General features: G+C 53.3%; 1 protein-coding gene across 1 annotated transcript in view; it reads right to left on the minus strand.

Moving 5' to 3' along the window:
- UNC13A (unc-13 homolog A) overlaps positions 1 to 19,647 on the minus strand; it is a 104,154-nt gene that overhangs the window by 39,391 nt on the left and 45,116 nt on the right. Inside the window, exons 13-26 of the mRNA XM_090028008.1 lie at positions 19,203 to 19,246; positions 16,637 to 16,715; positions 12,365 to 12,436; positions 11,745 to 11,964; positions 11,231 to 11,458; positions 10,204 to 10,345; positions 9,051 to 9,220; positions 7,186 to 7,301; positions 6,654 to 6,817; positions 5,359 to 5,521; positions 2,071 to 2,139; positions 1,357 to 1,446; positions 971 to 1,105; positions 9 to 142 (exon numbers count right to left, since the gene is read on the minus strand). Of these exons, the coding sequence (XP_089884134.1) occupies positions 9 to 142; positions 971 to 1,105; positions 1,357 to 1,446; positions 2,071 to 2,139; positions 5,359 to 5,521; positions 6,654 to 6,817; positions 7,186 to 7,301; positions 9,051 to 9,220; positions 10,204 to 10,345; positions 11,231 to 11,458; positions 11,745 to 11,964; positions 12,365 to 12,436; positions 16,637 to 16,715; positions 19,203 to 19,246 (1,826 nt within the window). The remainder of the gene's footprint in view (positions 1 to 8; positions 143 to 970; positions 1,106 to 1,356; positions 1,447 to 2,070; positions 2,140 to 5,358; positions 5,522 to 6,653; positions 6,818 to 7,185; positions 7,302 to 9,050; positions 9,221 to 10,203; positions 10,346 to 11,230; positions 11,459 to 11,744; positions 11,965 to 12,364; positions 12,437 to 16,636; positions 16,716 to 19,202; positions 19,247 to 19,647) is intronic.

Genomic DNA, 19,647 nt, shown 5'->3' on the forward strand with positions numbered 1-19,647 from the left:
GTACTTACTGGTTCAGACAGGGCGTGTAGGAGTTCTTATCCTCTTCAATAATTGAGACAATCAGTGTGATGAGTTTGGACCAGAAATCCAGGTTCTTGATGCTGGGTCCCTGCTCCTCAGGGGGCACCTCACCTTTCTTTGTCTAAGAAAAGCCCAAATAAAAGGAAGGGGAAATCTGTGGTCAAAGACAGGTGTGAAAACAGCCCAGCTGCTCTCAGGGACTGTTATTACGGGGTCACAACATGGTCTCTAGACTTAGATTCCCCTCTGCTTGGGCATTAGAGATAGACCCAAACCTGCTTGTTCCTTCCCAGCTCATTCCCTGATGGCCAAGGCAGGACTGCTTCTGACGGACACAGGTCTGGATCCAGTCTAGGTTCAGGCCCATACAGGCCCATGTCCCTGTACCCATTTCTGAGTCCTGCCCCAGACAGGAATCCTTGAGTCTTGCTCCATATAGGAAGCCTGGAGACTCTGGCCCCAAACTGCAAGGAGTGGAGTTGCTCTCAACTCCCGGTTGCATCCTAGATTTCCTGCAGGACTGAGTCCTTTCTGGGTTCCCTTTCCAGGAGTCCACATCCCAGGAGTCCCAGCTTCCTACCAAGCCTCGCCTGAGCACTGGAAAGGAACCAGATCCTTAAAGTGGGTGTACAGCAAAGGAGGACACAGTGTTTTCCAAGGCCAGGGCACCAACCCCTGAATTCTGCTTTGGATCCAAAGTCATAGCAAGGGTAGCTGCTAATCTAAAAGGATCATGGCCACTAAGACTGGGGCGGGGGCAGGAAGTCAGTGTAAGGCTACTGGGCGGGAGGGAGGAAGGAAGTGGAGAAGTCGGCATCATAAATGCCCCATGCAGCAGGTCACAGCAAAGGCCTGGTGCGGCCACCCTCTTCCTGCTGCGTGAGCAGAGCTCTTCATGGCAGCTCTGCATGGAGGCTCCAGGACCAGCTCTCCCACCCGCCCTGCTTACAGGATCCGTCTGGTACTCCCGGCTGTACAGCTCGTGACAGTTGTTGAAGATGTATTCATAGGTGGAGTTGAGGCAGGCTTTCACACAGTCCTTCACGACTTGGCTGGCACGGGGAGGGCTCTGTAGCTCCTGGACCTGCAGAACCGGGAAGAGAGACAAGGAAATGCTTTGCACAGGCCATTTCTTAAGACAGATGCCTGCCTCCTCAAATGTTCAGCAATTAATTAAGCAAATCAACTTGCATATCAGCCCCTGGCATGGCCCACCCAGAGCTCCCCAGCAGGGAAGCAGAGGGTCAAGGCTGAGTTGCTTTCCGCTGTGAGATATGGAGGTCTTTCTTCATCCCACGTGGGCAGGGAACCAGAGACCCGGGCCCTGGCCATTACCTTCATTCGGAAGAAGGTGATGCTGGTTAACAGATCCACTGTCGACTTGAGGTCCTGTAGCCTTTCAGGGCTGCTGGCAGGGAAGTTATTCTGTCAAATAGGAAAGAAAAGCGGAGGGCCCCATGATGAATACATAAGCAAGAAGGTCTCAATGGGCAGGAAGCACCCAGCTAGGCATGGCCACAGAGCTAACAGCTAGGCTGATAATCCTCCCCGCACCTGGCATGGAGCCTGCTGGACCCCACATCTCCTGACCCCAATCTACATCTTATCTACTGGGCCATTCTGACCCCTTGGCAGGCTCTGGACACTTGGAAGGTGTTTCCTTGCACAAAAGGCCGCAGGAGATTGGGGAACAGCTGGGAGGCTTGCTAGAAGGATGAGGAGACATGTTGTGGTGGGAAGGCAGTGGTACCTAGCACAGAGCAGGTGTAGGCAGTGTGAACTGGGCAACTGCATGGGTCCCTGAGCTATCAGCAGCCCCCACTGCAGCACGGTGATGTTTTAGTTTGGTGGAGAACGGGGACTTGAGACTGAACTTTTGCATGACGACTCCCAAGACACAAACCAGGAAGCAGACCTGCTTTGAGCCTGTGGTTCAAGGCTTATTCCACCGCCCCCCGGACTGAGAAAGGCTGGGATGACCACACTGCTCCCACGAGGGGTAGATTTCCCCAAGCAGTCACTGCCCCACGTAGGTTTTGCTTCCCTTACCCGGTACATGGACAGGTCAATCCGGAGCGAATTGTGCAGCTGGTCCAGCAGCTTGACGAAGCGCTCTTTCTGTGGAGACACACCCCGGGGCCAGGTAAATGGGGGAAAGGCATCCAAGGTGGCTTTCCCACCTCCCCCCATTACCCCATCCTCAGAGCAAGGCTGACAGGACTGACAGTACTGATCCCTCTTCCCCAGTTGTAGCTCCCCCCTGCATGAACAGTGCCTACGGTTGGGCTGGGTCTCAGCAGGACTGTGATGGGAGGAAGATGTGGAAGAGAGGCCAACACCTCTCTGGTACAGCCAACCGAAAGGTTTAGACTTGAGCATAAGGTCTGGAGCAAACCGCAGCCTCGTTAGCAGGCCACTCCCTGTTGGCAGTGAGACCCGCCTTGCAATGGGAGGCAATGTAGGCTGGGAGCTAGAGAGTCGGAGAGAACCACAGGGGCTGTCTGCATCCAGCAGCCTCCACGGAGGATCCTCTTCCTAGTGCAGCTGAGTCCGTCCCTCCTCTCCCTTAGGGATGCTACCTGCAGACCAGACGGCAACTCTTCAAGGACGGGGGCCAAGCCACCTGACACAGCTCAGGAGCTTTTCCTGAGGCCAGGCTGATGGCTGCACATTGACAGTGGATGAGTTAAATCCATGCTACTCTGAGTGCCTCTGCACAGGGCCACGTGGGAAAGGGACTCTGAATGAACTAGAGCTGCACATCAACAGCGGTTTAGTTAAACTGCACGTGGGGATGTTCTAACCGAGCAGTCGTTCAATTCGCTTCCAAAGTGATTTAACCGACCTGGAATTTATTTTGTAAGGAGTGTAATGCGGTTTAGCTAATCCACTTCAGGAGTGACTCTGGATTAGCACTCATAAGGGTCCCCTTGGTAGCTGACTCCAGAGGAGTCGCTCTCAATGTACGCCCCAGGGAGGAGCTCTCAGCGAGAGTGTTCAGGGTTAGCTCTGGGCTTCGCAGCTCCCCACGCGCCAGCCACACTCAATACAAAGGGAGCAAAGCTGCCTCGGCCGCCAGCCAGGGTGGGGAAAGGCTCGAAGCAGACTCCACGGCTCCCCATTGACGGCTGCCAGAGCTTGCTTGGCTCTTTCCCGTTCAGGAGCTGCGCTGCCCTCCTCCAGCAGGACCCTGGACCTGCACACAAGGACCAGCAGTCACTGGAGACATCTGCCTGTCACACAATGGGACCTGCTAATGGCAATCCCGCTATCTTCCCTGCAAAGGGCTTTGCCAGAGACCCAAGTCTCTGTGGCTACCCACCCTGGCACAAAAGGGCATATCGGATGCTACAGGTCACAGTCAGTGCTGTGCCCCTGCTTCACCTGTGGCAGCCCTTGGTGCAGGCCCGATTCTCCCCCAGCTCGGCAGGTTGACTAAGAGAAGCAACTGCTCCAGTTTTGCCTGTTGGTACTGGCAGCTTTCCCAGGCCCAGTATAGCAAAGGGCCGGCTTCTGTGCGGTACTGAGCACCTGCTGGGAAATGCTGCTCTCAGCGCCTCAAGGCAGAACTGGGCCTAGGTCAAGGATACGTTCATGCCTGGCAGGAGGGGATGGCCTTTAGTCCCCTCTGGCCCTAATTTCTGCTCCATATGTGACCAGCAACACAACTGTGCAAGGAAGCCAGAAAGTCTTCCTTAGGCCCACACCTTGGGTTTAGGCCCACAGGAGTGAGAGGGTGACACTGTCTCCCTGAAGAGGCAAGAATGTCCCCTTAAACAGTGGGACATTCACTGGGTCACAGCATGCCAAGGGAGGCTGGAGCAGGAGGGCATGGTAATCCTCTTGCTGCAGGGGTGAAGGCATGGGGGCTACATCAGAAAGTCAGGTGTTGGGCACAGGCTGACGTGCAGAGCGGTGCAGCTAACACACCCCCTCCTCTTGGTGTGAGCTCAGGCTAGCCCACAGCCTGCATTTGCTACCGCAAACCTTCGTATCATTGGCCTGCAAGAGACAGTAAGACCAGTTTTTGCAGAGTGCACAGATGCACGTCCCCGAAACAGAGCAGTTGCAGCACGCCTTAAAACTGGTCATGACAGGCACGCTGGGTAACACAGTGGGGTAAAGCGACACTGGTCGGGTACTTTAGGGCCCAAATTTAGGCTCTCTAAAAAAAGAGAAAGAAAAAAAAGTTTTTACAAACCCTAAAGATCAAGAGAAAAACTTCACGACTCAGAAATACAGTTTACTTGGCTCTAGGCATCCCCCTGCTGTGTCGGTAACCCAAACCCTCCAGCACAGGGACAGACAGACAACGCATGGGCAACAGGAAACGAAGGCACCTAGACGCTGACTAGAAACACACGTGCAACTGGCTACTTGGTTTTCACTGTTCAAGCTGGGAAGAAACGAAGCAAAGAAAAGTTAAGGATTGGCCTCAAAGATTAGCATGGTGTAGGTTTAATATGCCAGAGTGTTTTTTGGACAGCTATAGGGCTGGGATCTCAGCTCAGTTACACCAGTGTAAATCCAGAGAAAACCCATGGACTTTGGTGTGGTTACTCCAGAATTACGCTGGTGAATCCAAGGCTGAGACAAGACCTGTCACTTCAACTCAACAATACCCCGTGATGGCATTAACCTGTCACCTGTGGAAACTTTCCTGGTTTTGCTTCTGGCCTTAGGTCTCATCCCTGCTGACACTTACACACGCATTTCATTTTACACACGCGAGTGTTCTCCCAGACATCAAGAGGGCCTCTCAGCATGCGTAAAGTGAAGCCGGTGCAATAGTCTCAGTAGGATTGGGGCCATAAGGCAAAAGTCCCCCAGCAGTGTCCAAATTGGCTACGTGACGGGGAGTTTGGGGATCCATCCAGACCCAAAAAACCAGACAAGTTTGCTCTGGCTTCAGGTTCCATCCAGAACTACCAGGGCCGTGCAAAATTCCCACGGGATTTTGGCAAAAGTGTTGCTGATTGTCTGCAGGTGACGATGGTGACATTTTTTGCTCCATGAGTGGCTTAAAAAAAAAATTTGGCTTCAAATGTGTGAATTTCAACGTATTTTTTCCTGGTGACTGCCACCCGCAGGGCACAAATGGGCCTAATTTCACAAATGTCACACTTGGCTTTTTTTTTTTTTTTCCTTTTTAAGCAAAATTGTGTGCATTCAAGCCAAATTGCTGCCAATTTTCCAAGAAAGATAGCCTGTTGTTTTTAATGGGATGGTCCAATTGGAAGTATCCGCCTTCTGGTGGCGGTGTCTTTGCACGGCTCTATCTACCATGCACCCCCGCCCCAAAGAGAAGAGAGAAATAGGAAAGAGAGTTTTACGCACCATAGGACTTACCCCGAAATTGGAAGCAGCAAAGCGGTCGGAGGCAGACACGTTGGTGGAGGCAGTGGTATGTGCATAGTAAGCGTTGATGTTGGCGAGCAGGGTGCTCATCACTGCCGGCACTCCGGGACACATGTATTTAGAGGACAGGCAGGCAAAGTGGCTGAAAGGGAAGGGATGAGAGGCTGAAATCCATCCTGCAGAGTGAGCGCACTGAGGCCGCACAGGGTCCAGGCTGCTGGAGCTGTTTCACAAATGGTGTGGTGAGGTTTGTACATGAGAGGGGTCTAGGGTGAGGTGTACACAGGGCGCGGTGTAGAGATAGTATGTTGTGTGGATGAGTCAGAGAAGTAGGGAGGGGGTATATATGCATTCAGTGTACACTGGGGGATGTTGGAAGGGGCTATATGGGGTAAATGGGTGTATACAATGATGGATTACAGCGTGCTTTGTAGAGCATGTATGATGGAAGTGGCTATTGAGCCTGGGATTTAGGGATACAGCTTCTGAATTAGAACTTCCTAGATCTTAAATACTAGAGGCTGCAAGGGAGAGAGGAACAGTGGAAAAAACCACGGTCATAGCTAATTCACTCTCCCTTTCAGCATCCACTCTCTGCCACTGACACAGGATATGGCACAAGATGGACCTGTGGTCTGACCCAGTAAATGGCAGTATTATGGAAGCGGGGTGGTATGGAGCGTATGTGTGCACAGCATCTAAGGGGCATGTGTGAGTAGGCTGTGGGCCATGAGGTTCACTTTGCAGTGTGTGTGTGTGTGTGTGTGTGTGTGTGTGTGTGTGTGTGTGTGTGGTGGCAGTCCCTCGATAGGTGGACGAGTCTTCCAAGTCGCAGGGGAGTCATCGGTCAGTCTGAGCAATACTGAGGAGGCCAATCCAAGATCCGTGTGTGTTAACTTTAAGAGCTGTATGTATCAGGAGGGGGTAGAAGTTAAGGCATGTGGTGCATGGGTCTATGGGGTAGGGGGCTGTGTGTGCAGGGCACAGGTTGGGGGTTTTAGAGGGCCTGTGTGGTGCAGACAACCCTGTACCATCACAACAGCACGACCCTTCCCAGGGTACCCGAGTGACTCACCAACCACTTAATGAAGCAGAAGGGAAGGGGGATCTCTGTAGGTCCCATGTGTCTGCCTGATGTAAAACTGTGTCACTCACTATTTTCAATGGAGCTGCCCTCCCAGCCCCAGCTGAGGATCTGGTCCACCAGTGTGCCATTTACCCACCCTTCCCTAATCACCCTCAGATAGACAGGGGGAAAAAGGGCAGAGACTCACGTCATGGCCTGGTAGATGGACTCCACCCCGTACCGCATGGCAAACTCATCCACGATCTCCTGGGCTGTCTCATCGAAGTACACCTTCCAGGCATCATCCCCCTTGGCGTCGGGGATCTTCACCACCCCGTTGTTTTGTAAGTCCGTCACGAAGTGGAAGAGGTTCTGGGCAGGGGACAGAGCAGATCCTTTAGGGGTGCAGTGGAGGGGGCTTAAACTAGGGGCCGGTGTGAGTGGTGGGGATTCCTGACCCCCAAATTATATCAGAGGCCCCGTGTCACCTTGTTGCGCGCAGGCACTCAGACATGAAGACTGTAAGGGAAAGGGATGCTCTGGTGATGGGGACAAGGTATACTAGCCCTTTGTGCCTTTATATCCAGGCTCTTGGGCTACAGCAGAGGCACAGACGTGAGGCAGGGCTTGGCAGAAGCATCCTCAGCTACTGCCATGCTGGGTTGGCCATTGTAGGATGTCATTCTCCAAGCTCACCAACCTGCCCCTCCGGGCACCGGGGACAGGCCCTCCCCACTCACCTCATGTAGGCACGTGTACTGCACATGGTATGGAGCCACCTTCTCCTCCCCCTTTATTTCCACGCTGATGTGAAGCCGGATGGCTCCAGACACGGCCGACTTGTCCGTCCGCTTGTCTGAGAGGAGGGAGGGAAACGGACAAACAGGAGGTTCTTTATGGGCCTCCCCAGAGGAGAGAAAAGCACTGTGGAGAACAGCCGCGGGGGTAAAGGAGAGGTCTGCAACTTATACGAACTGGCTTCCCTGCCCTGCTCTGTGCCTCAGTTTCCCCATCTATAAAGCAGGACAATACTACTTCCTTTGTCTGCCCGGTCTATTTAGAGTGCGAGCTCTCTGGCCCAGGACTCTCTCACTCCGTGTATGTACAGCACCGAGCACAACAAAGCTTCTAGGTGCTATTGTCATACACATATGGGGAAGAAGTTTTACCTAGTGGCTAGAATGCTGCATGGGAACTCAGGAGACACAAATTCATCCAAAACCTGAATCATTGCCCTGCCCCGTGCCTCTGTTTCCCTGTCTGTGAAACCAGGGATCATGCCATTGACCTGCTTTGTAAAGTGCTTGGACATCAAATGATGTGAGAAGCGCCACAGGTGAGCTCAGTATTATCATTAACTAACCATTAGGAATCTTTGACCCACCTGATAGTACAGTGATGTGCTAATAAATACATAAGGTAATAAATCACATCTACACGGTGAATAATAAGTGGCAATAATCAGCCCTACAGTGTTTAACTCTGAAACATAGAGTATGTGGGAGTCTTGGCCCCACCCCACCTTGGGAAGAGGGTAGGGTGATCACCCATCCCTAACTGCATGGGACAGTCCCAAAATGGGAACTTCCAGTCTCGGTCCTGGGCTGCATGACTGCGGGATAGAATTTGTCCCGGATTCCCAATATTGTGCAGTGATCCAGGTTTTCCATTTACCATAGAAAAATGCAGGGCATGGTGGGTTTCCCCTTGCAGGCTGGCCGAGGTCCAGCTTGCAAGGGGCTCAGGGCAGTGGGACGCAGGGGCACCATGTACACGTGTGCACATGCATATGTGCACGTGGCCAGGAATACAGCCTCAGGCAATGGTGGAGAGTGACTCCCCCAGCTGCCTGCAGGTAAGTCTACAGGGGGGGTTCAGGTTGAGGCCCCTGTGGTGAGGGATGGAGTGAGGCAGGGGCTGGGCCTGGGGGTGCTGCCCAGCCAAGGCAGTACGTGGGACCTGGGACCAGGGCAGAGAGCGGGACAGAGCCACAGGCAGCTTGTCTAAGGTGAGGTGGGATGGCTTCCCCCTGCTGCATGCACTGCCACGGAGGTGTGGGGGGGCAGGTACCCCCCAGATTTGTGCACAGGGTGGGGGTGGATGAGGGCTGTCCACTGTGGCCTTGGGGCTCCCTGCCTTGCTGCTGTCCCCCTGGGAGCCCTGCACTTGCTGCACCACCATGGCAAGGTACCCCTGCCGATCTGGCAGCAGCAGAGGCAGTGACATGGAGTTGTTCCCCCTGCTGCTGCCAGCTGGGCAGGGGGTACCTCGCCATGGTGGCACAGGGCTTCCAGGAGGAGGGCAGCAGGGCAGGGAGCCCTGAGCCCACAGCAGGCAGCCTGCATCTGCCCCTACCCCCCACAGGCTTCCCTTGGCTCTGCTCTGGGTGTGCCACTGGGGGAGGGGGGACATCTTAGCCCCACCCCCAGCAAAAATAAAAGTCAGCACCTATGCTCTAAAAGGCTCTTCAAGGTGTGATTTGCTTGGAAATTGCTATATATATCAGTCTCCGAACCCACCCCCTGGATTTGATGGAAATGCTGCCACCAGCTGCTGCAGCCCAGGGGAGGCTGGGGTGGGCTGGGGCTCTGGGGAGGGCATTTACCTAGGTTGTACCAGACATCCATCTCGCCACTCAGTGTTCGGACCTCTATGATCGTCTGTCCCAGGAAGTCGTCGGACTCCCTCTTAAAGCGCTGCTTGACACGAGACTTGATGTCATCGTCTTCATCCCAGACCCGGACCTTGATCCGATCAGAGGAGTTATGGCATTCGCTGCAGGTTGCAAGGGAAAAAGATTCCCAGAGCAGTGAGCAAAGACCCTTCTTGCTCCTCCCTGCTGCCTACCCAGAACAGCCCTACTCCATCCAGCCCAAGACTTCAGAGACTCAGATTCCAGTCCTAGCTCTGCCACTGGGTAACTTTTAGCAAGTCCCGGCTCTCTGCCGCAGTTGTCCCAAGTGTAAAATGGGGCTATGAGGAGTACTTTGAGAGCTGCAGCTGGGGGGCACTAGATAAGAACTGGGTATGGGATAGTTTCCTCAAACCATGTCAGTCCTACTCCATAAGGCTCCCTTAAGCATTGGGGTTGGATGAGTGGGTCCGTGGGAGCAGCTGTGGTGCAATCCTGTGCCCACTGCAATTCTGACCCAGAAGCTCTTCCTCTAGGAGAAGAGGGGACTTCAGCGTTCACAGTCCTTCCAGCATGAGCAGGCCATCACAGATGCCAAGATAAGGTAAGATAAGGTCTCCTGTCGGAGATCGTAGCTCCAGGGGGTGTGAGGATGGAGATTTAATGTGGCATAAAGCCCCAGAACTAAAACCACAGGTTTTCTGACACGCTGAGGGTAAGATTAATATCACAGCAAGGCCTGGGGCATCCCTTCCCAATCTACCACCCAAATCTTCTGTAGGCTTGACTGAGAGCCATGAATGACAATGCTTCTGCGTCTTTTATGCCACAACTAAAGCAGGTCTCACCAAACACAGGCAGAGCAGTCAAAGGGGCCAGCACCACCATGGACCTCAGTAGAAGTACTCTGTGCTTAAGATGAGTTGGGCCCTACAGAGCTTCTGCTCCAGTTCCTCTAGTCTCACTTAGCGCCTGGGCACCGTGGGGACTGGCAGTCTCCAGGACAGACAGAGAGATGACTCAGGGCTAGGCCAGGTGGCCAAAACCATGCGACTGAGATGAGGAAACCCAAGGCTATGCTGGCAGCAGGGAGTTAGGGCTAGGAGCAGGGTAAGAAATAACTTACAAATGGAAATTCTCCTCCCAGACGGGGTTTAGATTTCCGTAGATAGTTTTAGTCCTTTTTTTCGTCTTTCCAACCTGGACAGTAACATACGGGTCACTGGAGCCTGTCTTATCCTTTGCCTGCAGCCCCTGGGCACAAACAACTATAACACCACACATACACACGGTCCATGCGCACAAAGGTACAATATTTATACGGACACACGTGGCAGCACACATCATTCAGGCACAACACATACCCACACAGTGGAGAGAACAAATAAAAACAGGAATCAATTGCGGGTACAGAACCATCAAGCAACATGAGATTTTTCAAATCAGCAGATGCTGCACAGAGGAGCCTGACTCCGACTCTGCTTTCTGGTCCATGTCATCCAGCGGGGCCTGTCCAGGTTCTGGTGTGAATTCACCTCCTTTTTGTCAAAGGCAGCTGCTGGCTCCCAGAGGGAGGACCAATCCCCAGCCCCAGACCTCTGGCAGACACGCACACGGCACAGTTTTTGCTGTGAACTAACAGCAGATCACAGATACCTACCCCGTTGATGGATACAGCCCATCTGGAGCAAGACACACATGAACTGGCCATAGAAAGGGACAAAGCTGGCCTATAGAGAGCTACAAGCACAGCTCCAGGGGTAAAGAGCCTCTGTGACAGGAACCTGCTGCCCTGGCTTACTTCAGGTGCCAGCATGCAACCCTCTATCTTAACCCAATTTCAACTGGCTCAGGATGGGATACTGCGTGCTGGGAGCTGTAACCCCCTGCAGTCACCTCTTACTGGGGCCAAGATCTGGGATCTAAGATGTTCTAGCACATGGTGTTGTGTCCCTGTACTGGAAAGCCAGAGCAGTGCTCAATAGCTCCAGCTCCAACCCTACCATGGTAAGAAGGAGACATCAGCAGACCTCCAGGAGAGCAGTGAGGATTGGACTCTAAGCCCATCACCCTCTTTATCACTGGCACCCATGTAGTCGCTGGGGAACACGTCCGTGCATCACTCCAACGTGTCAGGCTGTGCCCATGCCTACCCGTGATGCTGATCTTGGCCGACCACTTGGAGGTGCCATCCAGCACACTCTGCTTCACCGCCTTCATCTGCTGCGTGTGGGTGGCTTTGGAGACGCCGAAGACTTCCTGGATCAGCTCGAAGATCTCAGGCTTGTTCCGCTCCCGAATCTTCATGCGGTCCTTGAGCACCATGATGATGTTCTGGGTCCGGTCCTCTGCCCCGTGCTTGGAGCTCTTCTCAGCTGCTCCTGGGGTGATGGAAAGTGGCAGGGGGCAGAAACAATGAATGGATACAATCCTGGGCCAGACCTTCTGAAAAGGGCTGACCTAGGCTTAGCCTCTTCCCAAGCATTCATGTCCCAGGGATTAAAGACTTCAAGGGTGATCTGTGCATGGGGAAGCACATATGATAGTATCCCATATACATGGCCCAAGACCTGTGCCCCTAAATCACCTTGGCCCCTTGAAAACCCCCCCACTTCCCACCCCACGATATTCTCTAGAAGAGGGAAAGCCACAGCACCGCTCCCTTACTCTGTAGGCAGTCTGCATTGAGCAGGTCTTGGCACTTCTCGTGGCACTTCACCCCACACTCCGTACAGCGCATGCCCTGCCGAGCAATGCCCCACAGCAAGCCCTCGCACTCATAGCAGTAGGTGGGTGTGGTTGCGGTCCACACCTCGAAGTTGTGAGGGGTTGTGCAAGAGATGGGGTAGATTAAGGCTTGAAGGGTCTTCTTGTAAACATGGTTTTTCTAGAGGGGAAGAGAAGAGAGAACGGAAGTGCAGCCACCTCTGGGGTGCGAGCAGCAGCTTTCAACAGGGCAAGAATTGAAGCCCCCGGCAGGAAGAACGTACCAACCCGAAGTGGGAATGGTCCCCTGACTCCCAGACTGTTACCAGCCGCAAGCAGCCAGGCTGGCTTGGCCCCCTCTAAGAGAGGCCACCTCTCATCGCAGAGCCCGTCAGAGCCCCCTGTGCTGCCTTGGGAACATGGAGGGACCAACACCTCTTCCCCACAGCACACGGCCCCTATCTCCTAGAAGACCCGGTCTGACCTTGCATAGCTTTCAAGCTTTGACAAGACCACAGTCCAAGGCAGAGCATTTGAAGGCCATAAGAGTATTGTGGTAGGTGTGTAGGGACCGTACTTACTAGCTCTTCATTGTTTAAGGTGCTTGATGCTAATGCTGACGTGATACCAGCTTTCCTGGACTGGACCAAAGACTGTTGGAAGGACACAAAATGAACAGGTGTATGAGCCAGGAAGAAGCACAGGCTGCCTGTAGATCCTGCCCTCCCCCTGTCTAGAGGCTTTTGAAGGCCAAGGGATGAGGACGAGCTGCCTCTTCCTTCCAGGGCACGAAACAGCCTCTCCAAAGGCATGGAGCCTCTCCCCAGGCTGCTCCCAGCAGTGCTGTGTTTGCACTGCAGGATCCTCAGCCCCAGGTAATGTTCACAGCTGACCCCAATACCAGGCCTGGCTCACAACACAGGGAAAGATAAAAGCCAATTCACTGCTCTTTGTTGGACCCACTTTTCCCTACCACCCCTGGGTGGTGTCAGAGGGGAAGAGCCCTCCCCCCAGAATATGCGTCTTGGTCTCAGTCTCTCTCGGCCCACCTGGGCACATCATGCTGGACCCGCTCAGTGCTCACAACTGTGGCACGCTCAGCTTAAAGCTCCATATCTTCCCTGCAAGAAACACAAGGAAGGTGCGACTGCTATGCAGTACTTACCATGGCCTGCACGCAGCGAAGAGCCACAAGGATGGGAAACAAACAGCAAGGTGAGCATTTCAAACAGGCTAGTCATGCCCTCCCCCCTACCACACACCATGAAGAGATGGTGGGAAAAGAGGCTGGTCCCCTCCTGGGTAACTCTCTGGTCTTTGTCCCCATTGCTGGGCTCTGGAACCAGCTGCCTCCTCTCCATCCTGTACTCCAGCTCTCAGCCCCCAGTGACTTCTTCCTCCCCCACCCAGGGGCTCAGGGTGGCAGCTCCACCTTCCAAAATTCAGACCTGGATCGGAGGCAGCCAGCTTGAGCCTCAGAGGTGGGCAGGACCCAGAGATGGAGGTTGGGTCCTCTCTGCCAACTCAGCAACCCAGCTGCCAGTGGCAAATAGCACATGCCACCCTCTGGGAGGAAAGAGGCCTGTCCCAGCTTTACTCATTGGGCATGGCTGCCTGGGAGCACCAACTTGCTTCCTAGGTAACTGGAGCCAGCCCAGCCATTGGGAATCCTTCCAAGGGACAGGGCTGTAGGGAGTTCTCAAGAAAGGGAGTCTGGGTGCTAAAGGCAAAGCGGCCTAAGGATGGGAAGATCAAATGCATCCCCATGCAGAAAGCCACTTCCATTAGCAGCGTGCTAGCCCAGCTGGCCACCCCCCACCACTGGACATGCCCCTCTGCTTACTGCACAGGCCAGTCCAGACACAGCACAGTATATGACCCATTAGGGAGCCTCCCACCCACCACCCTCCTCCCAACCCTGCGTCCTTCCATCACCCACATGGAGAGACAAACACAACACGTGGCACGGAGGCATCACCCATGGCTTGCCCTCCTGAGCCAAGGCAAGAGCAGCAAGCAGGGACACAGACAAGCAGCAAAGGAACGAGGCAAGGCAACGTGAGGGAATAGGACCAAACCCCTGGGAACGAGTGTGTAAAGCACAGAAAAACCCAGCGGATCCATGGGGAGGAGAGGAAAAGAGGGAGCTCAGGTCTGAGTGGAACAAGGAGCCGGTTTCCAATTTTGTCTTCCTTTGTCACCAGTGAGAGTGATGGCAAGCAGACTGTGTACTCCCATGACAGGGGTTGTCAGCAGTGCTGGGACTTGGACTGGTCTGGGGATTGGCTTTGGAGCTGCAGTGTACCGTGAATGCTAGGAGGATATGCAGCAGTGTATAATCTGGGAATTAGAGGAGTGTCAGGCATGTCCCACGGATGACTAGTTACTGTGGTGCACGGTAAAGTCAATATAGGCCAGGAATTACAGTTCAGGTCTATGTACACAGTATATGATTTGCAAACTACAGGAGCATGTCACAGGTAGCAAGGCATATTTATGGATTACAGAGGAGCATTCACTATAACAGCATAAAAGATCAGGGTGTGCTGTGAGTAACAGCAACACCCTGCAGCTTGGCCTATACAGGCTCTAAGTTATGGGAACGTTGGGTAGAGAAGCAGGCACGTTTTTAATTACAGGAGCCCACTGGCTGTAACGATATGCAGCTGTGTGTGCCTGCGTGCTGTGGTGCATATGCTTTAGATTACGAAAGCACGCTGACTCTAGTGGGATCCGTGGTTTGAATTATGGTGGCGTGACCCAGAAGGCAGCATATATGCTGCACACGACAGGAGTATGCTGGATGATGCAGGCTCTGGGCTGTGCAGTGAGAGGGCACACCAGGGAGCACAGCTTACGTGGCGGGAGGATTTTCTAGCGTGCTTGTGAAGTTGTGAGGAACCAAGTAACAAAATCCGAAACCAGTTGCCATCACAGAAGGACTCAGACTGATGTCCCTTACGGGACAAGGTCCTGACAACTTCTGTTAAAGAGAAAGCGCCCTTTAGAAACAATTACATGAAGACAAACCCTCCTCCATGGGCTCAGAGCAGGCTCTCCCCTCTCCCGGGGCCCCGGGGCTGGTGTGAATTGCACCATTGAAAAGGCCACGCCAACTTCCTTTCAGGGCACTGTCTACTTTGGAGAGTAGTCTAATTTATAACGTGCACTGGTTAACAGAGGGAGCCCCAAACCAGGTCATCCAGACTGGTTTCAGATCCTATGAGGCTCAGATCTAGACCTAAACCTCTCCACTCAGGCCCACTTCAGAGCTAAGCCATCTCATTTACCAATCTCAGTGGGCGCATCTACACGTTCATTAATGCACAGTAGTTACTGTGCACTAGCATTGGCGCACGTTTTTTTTTGTGACGGTTACTGCGCAATTGCCAAATAAACTGAGCAGTAGCATATTAGCACAGTTTTTGACCAGCACGCTACTGCACAATGTTATTAGGCTATCACTCAGTAAGCGTCTCATGTAGACACGTCTAATAATTTTCACGTTCACCTTCTCACTACACATTTTAGGTCTTCCCCAAGCACCATCGATCAATCAAGAATGTTTCTGGCAGCACAAGGATGTGAACGGTCCTCAGACGTGCCCTAGCATCCCTGGTCTACGCTATGGGGATAGGTTTGCCAACTCTGTTTGACTCTATTTCAAGAGGTTTCTGGAACGCCAACGTGCCCACGACACACAATGCAAATGTGTCCGTGTGCTTACATATATCAGGTACAGATTATGGTGCACAGACTTTGCATTAGGAAGGCACCCGGCACATTACTATTACATTTTTAAAAACCTGCTGGACTACTGTATAAATTGGATTCCACAGTTAATATTTAATTTTAATAAATGCTCTATCATTTATCTCCGGGGTGACTCTCAGTTGTCTCCTGGAGTTTACATCTAATTCCTGGAGGCTTGGCAACCCTATAATGGGAGGAACTTTTTATACCTATCCTACACAGTATAGCCCCCACAACAGATATGAGCTGGTGCTCTTTACTGGTGAAGCTGCAGCAGAGAGGCTCGTATTTGAATGCCACTGAAGCCAGCAACAAAATGCCCTTAGGTTTAGCAGGGACAGGTCTCACTGCTCTCAGTGCTCCCCAGAAGGGCTCCAGCAGGCCTGCCTTGCTGCAGACTGGTGGGGTGAGGAGCACGGGGGAGCGGGAGTGGTTGGGATACCGTAGGCTTGCTGGTTCTGGATGCTGGCACCTGCCTGCTCATCGGGCTCCCCTTGCAGCTGGGAACCAACTCACGCATGGAGACGTGGCTCTAATGCTGGCTCTTGCCTCTCTGCTTGGTGCCAGCAAGACCCATCCCCAGATGCCACCTGTCGTGACGCAGCAGCCCCGCTCCCTCCCCACTGCCAGCCTGCTGGGGCCCAGAGGAGGGTTTTGCCAGGGTGGGGGGAGGTGAGGAGAAGGGAGATGATATGCTGGGTGCTTTCTCTTTAACCCAAAGGACCACACGCTCACCAGATCGCTGACTAGCGGCAGGGACTTGCGTCCAGGCCTAATGTCGGGCATGCTATCAATGCAACGCAGAAACTTTACCGCCGCTCCCCTGGGGCATAAATGCAGCCAGACCATACCCAAGAAAAGAGAACAGAAATAAAGCCGCGTTATACAAAGCGAGCGAGGCCACAGGCCAAAGAGCGCCAGAGCTGGGCTAAGGGAGGGCTGGGGCCAGAGAGCAAGGACCCTGCTACACAGACTCGCATCCCGGCGGCCCCGGAGTTAAATGAGCTCAGGCAACATCCACGATGGACTCCAGCCGCCCGGAGCAAGTCAGCCATAGAAGCCAGTGGCTGTTGGGGAGAAGATATTAGGAGGAACCTCACCAAATCACTAACTAGGGGGATGGGCTTTCTCCTGCGTATGTCGGGCATGCTGTCAATAATGATTAGCCCACCGCCAGGCCTGGAAGAGAGACAAGAAGAGTCAGAGGGGATCAGGGAAAGGGAGGGAGACGCACACACGCACACACACACACACACACACACACTCGCTTCTAACCACCTGCACCCACACAGCCACGTGCCTGGCGGCCGGCGTTCTGCCCACTGGAGATGCTCCTAGGCTGTTACTCTGACCTTGCAACAGCCTGCCATGCCTGGGCCCTTGCATTTCAGGGGCAGCAGACAATAGATTAGCACAAAGGTGGATCCACTAGGCCTAGCCAGATCACAGTCTGTCTCAGCCTCCGCCCCCTGTCCTGTCCTGTGTGTACCACTCCCCACAACTCCACCTTGCCTGGCAGGCAGGTTTGCCCCCCAAAGTGCCAAACAGAAGGAAAACTGAGTGCCAGGCCTTAATTTGGATGCCCCTTGCAACTCCAGTGGCGCCCCTTCCTCCAGGGGCCTGCAGTCATAGTCCAGGGGGAAGTATGACATAAATGACATGGCAGGTGGGACGTGACCAGGAAGAAAGGACAGTACCCAGAAGCTGGGGGGAGGAATGGCAACATAGCGCAAGCTCCTTCAGCTCCAAGGGCTCTGCTCAGCATTCATTTATTGCAGGCAAACTCATTGCAGGATGCGCTCAGACAGTGCCCGTGGCAAAGCTGAGCTTCCCTTTGGGAAGAGGCTTTCTTTTTAAAAGAGAATTTCAGCAAGTTTGAGCTTTTCGTAAATGTTGAATCCTGGGTTTTTGCTCCCAGGCTGGTGTGAGCTGAAAATGCTGGAAACAGAGGCTGTACCTTGGGTGAATACATGACAACATGTCACCCCCACTCCGGCTGCCTGGCAGTGATGAAGCTAAGGGGCTGCTAGTGAGGAACCTCACCCATCCTGCAGCACGATCACCTCCAGCACTATCACAGCAGGTCCAAACAGCGTGTGCAGAAAGCATTTCCACTACGAAAAAACGTGCGTATGTGTGGTGGGGGGAGGAGGGGGTTATGGAAATGGAAATGTTCAGGGGAAAAGGTCAGTTCTAGCCCCAAATCTCGTCCCCCCCACCCCCAATGTCAAAGCAACCATTTTTATCTCCAGGTGACATTTCAACACAAAGCAAAAATGTTCCTTTGGACTTTGAATGTCGTTTGCTTTGGCTTCTCAGTCCAGAACAAAACAAATCGACATTTTACATGGAAAAAGTTGATTCAAAAGAAAAACATTCGCTGGATCTTACGGTATTTCAGTCGATTTTTCCAGAGTCAAAATGAAGCAGCTTTTAAAGCTGAAATAGGAAAGTTCCTTTTGTTTTGGATTTCTGATTCAAAGTTCCCATGAATCTCAGCGGGGGACGAATTCCTTCCGAAAACCCCAGAGCTCCCCATTGAAAACCTGTGAGCCATGATTTTTCATTTGAAATTTCTCACTGGCCAGTGTGGTTCTCCAGCTAGATCCAATGAACACTTACTCCTGGCCAGGTCTTAGAGTCTCCAAGCGGAGGGACAGCCAGCCAGAGACAACCACGGGGTCTGTCTGCATCCACCAGCCTCAGTACTGAATCTCCCTTTAGATCCATTACAGGCGAGCCTGGTGTCTTATGAAAGACATGCAAAGGGAACTTATCACTGGGCTTTCACTTCTGTGTCTTTCTAATGAGTCCCACCGAGACCAAACTTCAAGGCTAGCAGGTTCACTGCATCCTACACCAAGGGATGGTGTTCTTTCTGCATCATGCTTCAGCTCAAGGGAAGGCTGATACACTCCTCTTTGATCCATGCTAGCCTTCTCCAGGTGGGCACTTTGCCATGTCAAAGACAAAGATGTCTCCACTTCTTCATGTCAGCTCCCAGCTGAACCCTGCCTTGGGGAAGTCTGCCAGGCACAGTCCTTCCCAAGAGCCTTTGGATGTGAGCCTGGGACATGCTGCCTCCAGAGGAAGCTCGACACTAGATATGTCCCAGAGGTAAAGCGTACGGCCTGCACCAGTGCAAGATATGCCAGGCACTTGGAGCCCTGAAAGGAGGCAGGAGCCCTCTGCAACTCAACCTTTCTCCCCACCCCTGCCTGCTGGTGCTCTCCCACTGGCACTTTTGCAACCAGTTCGTTCCAGTGGAGAAGTGGGGCTGGTTTGCTGGGTGGCATTCTCCCTTGGACCGCTAGTTGGAAGGGTCCTGGCACAGGCAGGCAGGGTCCCTAGTGCCTTCCCTTAAAGACACAGCATCTGCCGTGTCTCACGCCATGCCCGCTTCAACATGCTACCGTGGTGGCCTGTCTCTGAAAACCAAGTGGCCTCATGGTTGTCACGGTCATGGGCGGAGGTGCTCTACCCTTCAATACCTCCTGCACTCCACTCCTCACTGCTCTGTCCTTAGCTCATGAACGCACGGGCACTGGAACCGCCAGTGCCAGGAGGTTTCTTAATCAGCATTCATCCCAGACAGAGGAGAGAAGGGTTGGGCAAGTGCCACGGGGCTGAGAGAGACAAAGATTTCAGGGAAACCCTCTTACTCACCCGCCTTTGAACCAGAGAGACTTAGCTTCTCCAGCACCTCGAGCCTGCAAGGCAGAAAGTTCAGAGTTACCTGCTGTAAACCATGCGACCTTCAGCACAAAATTAATAGCAAAAAGAGGCAGGAGATATACTGGGACATGGCTGCATTTCAGAACGTGTCCCCAGCTGGTGCTCGCAAGCACCTGGGGAAGCCTGGGAAGAGATTGCATAGGGCAGCAGACGTCGGATCGACTGAAGCAGACAAGGATGTCCCCACGGGGGAGGTTGCCTCGGGAGAACAATGTATGACAGTCTTGAGATGAATCGCAGCTAAATTTGACTGCATGAACGGGAGCAACGAGACCCACAGACCTCCATCCACACCGAGTCTAGCAAAGCAGCAGGGACAAGCTGCTACCTAGCAGTGGGACAGAGCCGGTTAACCCTTTGCTAGCAGCACAGCCAC

The sequence above is a fragment of the Crocodylus siamensis genome, chromosome 14, assembly GCF_052110815.1.
Source record: "Crocodylus siamensis isolate JL-2025a chromosome 14, ASM5211081v1, whole genome shotgun sequence".
NCBI classification, from domain to species: Eukaryota; Metazoa; Chordata; order Crocodylia; family Crocodylidae; genus Crocodylus; species Crocodylus siamensis.